The 10,892-nt window shown below is 41.5% G+C and overlaps 1 protein-coding gene across 1 annotated transcript; it reads left to right on the top strand.

Moving 5' to 3' along the window:
• LOC8155631 (transcription factor bHLH96) lies at nt 901-2,823 on the top strand. Its single transcript, XM_002489189.2, has 3 exons — nt 901-1,446; nt 1,630-2,055; nt 2,198-2,823. Exons 1-3 carry the CDS (start codon nt 994-996, stop codon nt 2,291-2,293), a joined length of 975 nt encoding a protein of 324 aa, XP_002489234.2. The 5' UTR covers nt 901-993; the 3' UTR covers nt 2,294-2,823.

Raw genomic sequence — 10,892 nt, 5'->3', positions numbered from 1 at the left:
ATATAGACAGGGCATCACACAATGTGTTGAGCCTATTGAGATGTTACAGGACCTTGAAATCAAAGCCAAACAGTTTGCTATCCACTGGTGTTGCAGAATTGTGGACAAGCGCTAATCCAGCAGAACTTCAAAGTGTGGAGCACTGTGGCAAAGCTCGTCCCCAAAGCTTCAACGTCCACGAGGAGTGGCTTCTCAAAGATGGGTAAGTGGAGGACTAGGATGGCAAAGAGGGCCTGCTTGATCATCAGGATTGTTATGGACGCCGCCTTAGACTAGTGGAAGCTATCTTTCTTAAAGAGCTAAGTGAGAGGCATGACGATATGGTGCTGAAGTACCGGATGAATCGATGGTACTAGCCTGCCAAGCCCAAAAATCCATGTAGGCCACAGGTGGAGCACGACTATGGCGACGTGACAATCACCTCTACCTTGCCACCGTCCAATGGCGATGCCAACTTATGCCACGAAGGAGCAGTTGGAGGCATTTGTCGTGTAGCTCGTGGACACGAAGAACATTGAGGACGACATTAATCGTGTTGTCCTAAAATACTTTGTAGCCCTGTCACAAAACAGACACATGCATATATTTAACTTAATTTTTCTTATCAGTGCAAGCAACTGCATGAAGGTAATGACCATCCATCGCTGCTACAACGCTACAGTACAAATTAGCAAAAGAACCTAGAAGAAGTCAGAGGCAAAGGAAATGAAAAAAAAAAATCCTAGCTAGTTGCCACTTAAATCATTGAATTGGGTGTCACGCCCCCAGGCACAAAAACCAGGGCACCTCACGTCCTCACCTCACCTGGCTGGCCCTCTCGTGTCTTCCCTACCACCTTCGTTCCCGTGGCCTTATAAATTAAACCAGGCGCTTCCTCCCTCGCTCCTGATAAGCCACACTCATTCTCTGTCCTCTCAGCTCTGCTAGCCTCGTAGTACCTGCCACACTAGGCCCTAGCCCGCGTTTGTTCCCGGCCGCGTTTATTCGTTGGAAATGGCATTGCTGGATGCCGTGGTGCATCCGTCCCAACCCCAAGGCCATTTAGGCTACGGGCACAGGGACTACTGCTCCTACGGGGCTCCTTTTTTTTGGTCAGATGCGACTGGCCATGGCGATAACCATGTGCCGTACGCCGGCGACTGGGACCCCTTCCTGCTCGCTTCCCTCGTGCACAATGCCGAGGAGTCGGGGAAGGTGGTGGGCTCCTCCAAGGCCTCGCCGGAGCGCGAAGTCGCGCTGTCGTCGGCCATTGAGCCGCCGTCATCGCCGGTCATGACGACGACAGCCAAGAGAAAGAGGAGACGGGCTAATAAGGTCGTCAAGAACGAGGAGGAGATGGAGAGCCAGCGGATGACTCACATTGCCGTTGAGCGGAACCGCCGCCGGCAGATGAACGAGTACCTCGCCGTGCTCCGCTCCCTCATGCCACCGTCCTATGGGCAAAGGGTATATGTTCGTTTAATTTGTTTCATAATAAAATATTATACTACTACATTGTCTCTTTTTTTCCCCTTAATTGTTGGCCTACTATATATATATATATATATATATATATATATATATATATATATATATATATATATAGGCATTCTTGCCCGGCATTTTTCATGATCTTCAAAATTGTTTTAGGGCGATCAAGCCTCTATTGTTGGGGGAGCAATCAACTACGTGAGGGAGCTTGAGCAGCTGCTCCAATCCCTTGAGGTGCATAGGAGCCTACAGGAGCACAGCAGCAACAGCAAATCGTGCAATCCCTTTGCTGCCTTCTTCAGCTTTCCACAGTACTCCTCCGCTACCTCTTCTTCCCACAGCGGCGCCGGCAACCACACCATCAAGGTGTCCGCCGGGAGCTCTCGGTCACCGTCGTCGTCAGTCGTCACCGCCGACATTGAGGCAAGCATGGTGGATGGACACGCCAGCGTCAAGGTTCAGGCCCCGCGGCGGCCAAGGCAGTTGCTGAGGCTGGCGGCCGGCCTCCAGCAGCTCGGCCTCACGACCTTGCATCTCAACGTCAGCACGGCTGGTACCATGGTCATGTACGCCTTCAGCCTCAAGGTCAGTGACGAACGGTTAATATTTAGTATTATACACAGACACTTCGTATACTACATATATTTTACTCCATATGTACTAATGATCAATTGGTGCCTCTGATTATCTGAGACTTCACTGACCTATAGTTTGGATTTAATTGCAGGTTGAGGTTGATTGCAAGCTCGGCTCTGTGGAGGAGATTGCAGCTGCAGTGCATGAGATCCTGGGGAGGATTCAGGATGAGGCTGGCTTTAGCTAGTGGACATCAATACTATGGCCTTGTTTAGTTCACTTCAAAACCCAAAAACGTTTCAAGATTTCCCGTCACATCGAATCTTACAGCACATGTACGAAACATTAAATATAGAAAAAAATAATAATTAATTACACAATTTGCCTATAATTTGTGAGACGAATCTTTTGAGGCTAACTAGTTAGTCCATGGTTGAACAATAATTGCCAAATAAAAATGAAAATGCTACGATACCCGAAAAGATTTCACTCCCTAAACTAAACAAGGCCTATCTTTTCTTGTTTAAGTGGCCAGTTGTGTGTTGGATTCTTGTAAATGCGCACACTACAAGAGATGTGTGGCTTTTTGACGTATTTAGTATGACGATAGGTCCTTACGTCACTATATCATCTATTTTTTGTCGTTATTTTCTAGGAATTTCGGTTTAGTGACCTTTGAAAATTGTACGTCACAATATATGTCATACACCCATTTCAAGTTCATGTTGTAACACTATTTTGTACGTCATGAGGTCTATTTTTAGTGTCATGAGCTTTTGACAAAGATTTAGTGTCAAAAAATAATTATTAAATTATTTTAAATAATATTTCTGATGTTGATATGCCCTGTTGCCACGTCAGATTTTTTTCTTTTTTATTGGACGTTTATTTCAGCCCAACTGTTTTTTTTTAGTTGGGCCACCTTGGTAAACCGACCACTAATCTCTTATGGACCGCCTGATTCATTTGAAGTCATTTGCTATAAAAAAATTATGTCATAGTGCTCGTATTTTGAAATTCAAATTTTGAATTGTTCAAACAAACTCATATGCAAAAAAGACCAAAATCAAAGTTGTAGATGTTGACGAGTTCTACTACTTTGTTGTTGACTGTATTTTCATTGAAATAATTTTTTATATCTTAGAATTTAATATATTTCTACTAGCAAAAGAAAAGAAAAAACAAGAAAAATCGTTCTCATAATAAGATTTTTCCATTGGTTCCAATCTAACTAGAGAATATTTCTTAATGCTCGAAGTGGAATCAACTAATATTTATTTGCTTAGTCTTAGTGCTAACGAGTACATTAATTAAATAATAGAGAAGCTTACTGAAAACCATCGTAAAAAGGAAACTTATTTTGGTTAGCATTTAGCTCGTCTTAGCACAGCATGCGACTATGCTTGCCAGGAAACGCTCAACCTGGGTATGGGCCGGTGAAGGCTATCAAGCCGACTTCTCCACGGCCAGCCTAGGAAGGCCCTGAGCTTTCTCAGCCATCCAGATGCATCGGACGGCTGGCCTTTAATTTTAGAGGATCAAAACCAGCAAGAAGCTGGCTCCTCAAACCCCTAGCTTCACTTTTCTTTTCTTCCCCTCGGCCTTTCACGCTCACGCTAGCCACCGCCCGCCGCACAGCTCAGAGATCAGCGCGATGATGGCCCAAGCAAACGATGGTAGGAGAGGTGCGCAGTCAAAGCTGCACGCAGCACTACCATAGCGCCCTTTGCTGGCCGCGCGTGCACGCGAGGAGGCTCACGGCCACGCGGCGCTTGCTAGTGCGTTGGCGGTGAGCTCTCGGACAAACCCATCGGCGTCGTCTTAGGTGAGCCCATTTCTTAATTTTAGGGTTAGGGATAACGATTTCGCATTGTTTAACCTATTATTTGGTCTCTACATGCCTGGTAGCAGTCCATAAGCTTGGATCTCGCTTCGGCCGGACTAGATCTGCCTTTCTGGATAGCGAGCAGCAGTGCTCGGGCCGGTGGTTCCATGGAGCTGTTCGTATGTTGTAGTTTCTGGCTTGCTGCTTTTCCTTTATTAGAGGGCTTGCTACTTTTCCTTTAGGCCTTGTTTAGTTCGCAAAATTTTTTAAGATTCTCTGTCACATCGAATCTTTGGTCGCATGCATGGAGCATTAAATATAGACAAAAATAAAAACTAACTACACAGTTTATCTGTAATTTGTGAGATGAATCTTTTGAGCCTAGTTACTCCATGATTGGACAATGTTTGTCAAATAAAAACGAAATGCTACAGTAGAAAAAAAACAAAAAATTTTGGAAACTAAACAAGGCCCGAGAGGTGAGGCATTAGAGCACGACACTATGACATTACAACTAGATCACAAAATTAGTAAGTTGAGAACATTGTTATAGGTGTATGTAAAAGATCTACATGCTTTTAGTATGTAGTCCTGAGCTGATCTATCTAATTAATCTAGAACTGTTATATCTTGTTCCAGAATCAGTATTATTTTAACTCCTTATTGCTTCCTTATTTAGTAATATAGTGCACATAGTTAATTACAAGTGACTCTGATGCAGGTATCTATTGGCTAATTCAAACTTGAGGGGAACCTACCATCCATCGAATGGGGACATTATTTTTAAGAAAAATATCAAATAAAGGACTACTAACATTATAATTATGTATGACATGGTTAATTATGGTTGGGTGGGTGATAATGTGCATAACCATGTAATTGGATGAACAAATTTGTGGATATGATGGCCACATGTTATATATGAAACTAATGGCATGTACTAACTTAACATTGGTTTTGAACATTGTATTATTATAATATTTATGCATAGATATTTATGTGACATCCAGTAATACTAATAACTCTGAATTATGTCTTGCTGTGTGGTAAAATATATCTTTTTCATGTCTGTGAAATCACTAGATTTTGAGTCTATATATTTTGTGAGAGATTTTTGAATAATTACAGCTTATCCTTTACTGTATACTTGTAGGGTCTAAACTTCAAAAAGGAAAGGATGAGAAGGCTTTCATGACGGCCAAACTGAAGCAGCTGGACTGAAGCAGTTGGCTACTTGCTTATCACTAGAATGACATTATGCACTTACGCATCTAAGGGTAAAACCCTCCAGTTCATGTCTTCCAATGATGATATTTTGGTTACACTGAATTTGTGGCCTGGAGACACATAACTTTTGGCTGCTGCACTACTACTCTTGTGCTTTTGGCTATTGACCTATTGTGCTGCTACTACACATGTGCTGGAAAATTTGAGACTTGAGACCCTACATATGTAATGAATTGGTGGATTGATGTAATGATATTGTATTTATTATGGAGATATTAATTCATTTGGATTTGATGTTTGATATGTTGAAAAATTATATGGATGCAATTATATGTGATGAAATATTATATATGGGCTGAATTGTGTGTGCCGGAAAAAATAGGCTGAATTTTATGGGCTTGGGAAAAAAAATGGGCTGGAATATGTGGGATAAAATACCGGATGTATTATAAGAGTAAAAAAAATATTATGTAGGCTGAATTGTTGTGGGCTCGAAATCGATATGAGCTGTAATTGAAAATAATAGACTAGCTAACATCACTCTAAATAGATTTCAGGCCCATGAGTTATGTGGTCTTTAGTAGGCCAAAACTCATTTTGTGATATTTTTTCTCTCTGTCATGTCAGCTGCCACGTGGCAAGGCCTACGATTTTGTGACAATAAACCAATGTCATATGCTTGTGACATGAACCAAACAAATGTCATATAATTATTTTATGACGCGGGCTTTTCCATGTTTTGATTTTCGTCAACTTGATGTCACAAATCTTAATTTGTAACATAAATTCCATATATTTTGACATAACTAAACATTAAAAAGTCATGTATTTCTTATAGTGGCAAGAGTTGTGTTCAAAGACCAAGAAAATATAAATAAATATTTGTGTAGTGAATTCTCCATCAGTTTTTTCCCCCACTTGACGGGATCGGAGCGTTTATACAAGAAATGCCTATACATTTACATATTATACTTCACTTGTGATTGTCATCCGATATATTCTTGAACAGCGTATATACGAGTAGCCAATCACTGCAGGCGTACGGTGGAGGATGCGAAACTTGCTGTGCTAGCCATTTAAGTCTATGGTCATTCCCAAAAGAAATGCACCTGCAACCTCATTTATCAGGAGCAGAGATAGAAAACTAACCCCTCATTAATCACTTCTTGGTAAGTATAATCATGTTCTAAACGTTAACAAATTTGGGTATGGAAGGAGTAGATCATGGGTATCCTTTCGAGCCCCCCCCAAAAGGTCTTATTTCCGTCTGGTTTCATTCATGCACCTGACAGCCACACAAGCCTTTTTCTCCATTTATTTTCTTGGGGAGTGTCTCAGATCTAGGAATCGTGTGGTACACCTAGTCATGCTCATGCTCGAGCATGCTATAGCTGCACCTGCCTGAGGCTAGATAGGCATGTTGTATGTCTCTAACGTAGAAGCAAATCTCAAGGAACAAGCACAGCAGAGTAGCCCACATGTCGCTGAAACTTATATGCCGGTTGTTTTACTTGTGTGCTATGCTCACTAGCTTTTTCTTGTTTCGCAATGTGAGGCAGACCACACTTCTCTCCCTCCTCGCGTGTCATCATGCTAACCCCTTGTCTGAATCCTCCACGGTTGTAGGGGTGGCCTTGTCCGGTGCTTAGCAGTTCCACCACTGTCTCCTCTATGGATCTAAGTCACCGATTTGCGACCTCCACACCACCAATATGCAGTCTCACCAATAAATCGATGGTGTGGTAGATGCTCACAAAGCAGATAGGATGGGAGGAGAGGGGCGCTGACCTTGCGGATGGAGGTGAGCGTGGGACCACAGCACGCGGGGAGGACCGGTAATGAGGGCCACCTAGCCACTAGGGCACCTCCATGGCTCAATGCCAAGGGGGAGCTCCGCATCAACCATCATCACCAGTTGGGGTAGGGAACTCCTCGGTGTCTAGAGGGGAGGAGTAGCAAACGCTATAGAGCTGTTGACACCGTTTTTAGGTATGAGGCGAGATGGTTAAGGAGAACTGATCGGTAGTGGGGAAGTTGCTGTGCGAGATCGACAGAAGGGTGCCGATAGCCGATTCGGATGATGCCGATGATGGAATGATGATAGGTGGAAGGATCCTGCTGGCCTAGGGTTGAAGACGACAACCACGGGTTGTTGCCGATGAGACTTATGGTCGCTGATGCCGATGGAGGAGGATATAAAAATTGTTGCTGAAGAGGCATACATGTGCCGATGTACCAAAAGTAGACTTAGTTTTCTAATTCTGATAACGGCGCCAAAAATGCCGAACCTATCCCTCATGCCACTTAAGCCAAGTTGTCATCCCCAGCATGACATGAGAGACGCGATATTGAAATATGCAATTGCTCTTCTGAATGAATAATAAATGAGATCTGCAAGCGCACAGATTAATACCGATGTATCATTTTAACCGGAAAGTATTCCAGGTATCGTTATTTATATTTTACCACTAGGAAGGGATTGCTAATCATCAATGTTGATTATGGAATAAAATATGGAATTGAGTATCTATCATTGCACATGTAATAGAGAGCATTTATCTATCTCTTTCATACAGGGATAAATGTCACATAAAATATAGATAAAGTATGAATGATGACAAAGATAATTAATCTGATCAGCATAACTAGCCACATATAATAATGATAAGCACCTCAACAGATATTCTAGCAAGTCATTAGCATGAAATTAGGATGAACTACAAGAATATTTCCTAAGTTATTTTTAACTATAAAGTCTAGCATATCATAGTTAGTGCAATTATACTTGGCAATCATTGCGAGACAGGACTACGCCCATGCATAGTGATATTATCAAGGAAGATGAGAAACATAACAATCACTCCCCTGTAATAATGTTGCTCTGCGTGCCCTATACACGGGAGGGGGACTATATAAGAATCAATGGAGCTGTCACCACCACGAACTACCCCGCGTTCCGGCATATAGGGTACAATCACAGATAAATACGGTATAGGCACCACGCCTACACAATACTTATCATTTACCCACTGTACACATGGATAAACACTATACGATCCTAAACATGTATATAATTCCAATCTAACTAAGCCAAGCATATAACTATGATAAACTAAGAACGATGTAATTGCAAATATAAACAAGTAGAGCAAAGTCATAATCAATATATTGAAGTAGAAGAAAGTCATATTCATAATATTGAAGAATAATGATGAACAAATGAAGAACAGTAGAGGAATTACCAAGAATCCTCTTGACAGATCCGGAAACCAATCGAAGATTGACTCCTTCTAGTTCTAATCCAATGTAGCTATGCTAAACTAGAGATCTAGTTGATGTGGTGGCTCTAGGGCTTGATCAGAGACTTCTTCTCCCAAGATGGATGAATGAATTAGGGTTTCAGAGGTCCCCCCTCCAGGGGCCAGATGTCCTGCTTATATAGTCCTTCCAAATGAATATGGGCCGTCCGATCAAACCGACCTTAATCGCACGGTTTTCCTTAATCCTCTAGGTCGGTGGAGCATGATCCATGAGACTCAGCCTGATAGGCTCTCAGGCCAGGGCGGGCGCCCAAGGGGGGAGGGCGGGCGCCCTGTCCCCGGGATCGCTCGGCCTCCCGCTCGTTCTCGTGGCTTCTGGACTCTTCTAGATGTTGGATAATTGCAGTGCACGTTGATATCTCTATGTAAACCCGACGTGTCGGTCTTTCCTCCATATTTCCTGATAACCCCCTGCAGAAATAGAAAAACACCAAAACTCGTGGAATTCTGTCAGATAAAACCCTAAGTCTGGGTGTCGGTTGCATTTGGATCCTTTTCTTTGTTTATTTGTTGATTATATTTGATACTTAAGGACCATCAACAAACTCCCCCAAGCTTACCTCTTGCTCGTCCCTGAGCAAGGATAATCTCAGTGATGGATCAGAAGTTGCGTAATGCCTTTGAGTTTTGATGGTACACATGCTTTCAAATAAGGTCTCATCTCTGAGTTAGAGTAAACCGTCAAGACTTAAAATGTACTCATTTTACCTTTCACCATGGGACTTGTAACCATCACTTCTGTCTTGAGTAGTTGAAAGATAGAACGGTCTAGTCAAGCGCCATGTCTCTTATTCTTGATCAGCTATAGCTCTAGAGTTTTTGCAGATTTTCAGATAAAACTCAGAGATTCCTTGTATGACTCTCTCAGATCTCTCTTTTGTGGTATTTCTGTATCCTTACCAAGGCAGTGATGGTATATGCCTTCTCTCAAAGTATGTAGTATTTGTGGTATGAAGCATAGTGACCTTGCTTTCTCTCTCACCCTACTTTAATAAGGCTTTTGATATTTGGAGCTCATAGGTGGGAGATAGAGTATACATACTTACAAGACATTTATTGCATAGTCAAACCATGGATCTAGAGAAACAAGTCAATAAGTCCAATCAAGATGTGCATGTGTGGAGAATGAATGGTGTATGGTGACAACAATGTTGAAAGTCTAATTCTACTTGTGCTCTTTTGAGGGGATATATACCTTTCTTGCTCTTTGAAACTTTTGAAGAGAATGAGATGCTCTACATTTTCTTTTTCTTTCCCTCTTAGGTGGGTATTGCACCCCTACACTTGTCCATTTTTACCTCTCGTCTCACTTTTTCTTTTCCTTCGAGGTTTAGGGCACTTGTCCCTTTTTATTTCCTCGTATCCTTTCTCTCTCTTTTTTTAGAGCACTCATCTCCTGAAATAATATAGCAAGTGGTAGTAACCAAGATAACTCGAGCATTTATTTCACAGGGAAAAACAGAAATAGGAGAATGTTTTTGGCTATTCTGTCCCGGATTAGGAGTAGAATACTTTTGGGTGGCTCTAGAGATGGAAATGAGTGGATATATGTGGATGCGTACTTCTGGAGTAGAAGCAGCATGTGTGAGTGAACATGCAAGTGAATCTTGATTTTAACCGCATGATAAGCTCCTAAGGGTCTACACAGCTTGACCACACTCAATGCTCATAAGCAGTAAAAAGTAAATGTGTGGCTCAAAGTCTAGCAAGCATGTATGTATGGCTGTGGTAGGAATTTAAACTCTCATCATACAGGAACTCATCATGTGATATTTTAAAGATTTTTAAAGATAAAATTATCCAGATTTCTAGCATCTCTAAGAATAGATAAACAGCAGCTCAACCTTCCCATATCATATCTGTTAACAACTTAGACTTCAGATCAAGTTCTCTTCCCATAAGTTCAGGTTTAGAGCAAGCTTTAAATTATAGCAGTTATGCCTAAACTTGAGAGAGAACTTCAAATTTGAAAATTAGGCAGAGCAACTATTCATCATATCCATGCTAGAGTTTTATTATTAAGATTTAGTTTAGCATAGCCACTTTATTTATTTATTAAGCACACTAAGCAAAAGATATATATATATATATATATATATATAAGCACAAAATCTTTATTTGGTTTTTCATGGTTATGTATATTTTTATTTTAATATAGTATAAGTATATAGATAGATAGAAATACTTAACGGGATAACTGGGGGTGCTCTCCCTCAAGCTGGATTTTGACGTAATTTCTTCTGATGTAGCTAGCAGGTGGTGGAGGTGTATTTGAAAGTCGGCAGCACCCTCACAGCGATTAGAATGTCCTCCGTCTGCTGGTCTTCTCGATGCTTGAATTCTGTGGAGCTCAAATAGACAACAAAGCTTTGTGGAACTGATTTAGGTGTTAGCATAAATATCTAGCCTTTATCATGTCAAGCCTCCTCAATAAATGCTACTTTCTTTCGTAGGATCACCATTCTATTTTTATA

Source organism: Sorghum bicolor, chromosome 1 (genome assembly GCF_000003195.3).
Source record: "Sorghum bicolor cultivar BTx623 chromosome 1, Sorghum_bicolor_NCBIv3, whole genome shotgun sequence".
Classification (NCBI taxonomy): Eukaryota; Viridiplantae; Streptophyta; class Magnoliopsida; order Poales; family Poaceae; genus Sorghum; species Sorghum bicolor.
The sequence above is the reverse complement of the archived record's forward strand: the minus strand, read 5'-3'. Positions and strand labels throughout refer to the sequence as shown.

Excerpts from the sequence above, each read along its gene's own strand:
- LOC8155631 (XM_002489189.2), top strand. The coding sequence starts at position 994 with ATGGCATTGCTGGATGCCGTGGTGCATCCGTCCCAACCCCAAGGCCAT. Across the intron at positions 1,447-1,629 it reads CACCGTCCTATGGGCAAAGG|GGCGATCAAGCCTCTATTGT; the intron begins GTATATGTTCGT and ends AAATTGTTTTAG. Across the intron at positions 2,056-2,197 it reads TGTACGCCTTCAGCCTCAAG|GTTGAGGTTGATTGCAAGCT; the intron begins GTCAGTGACGAA and ends ATTTAATTGCAG.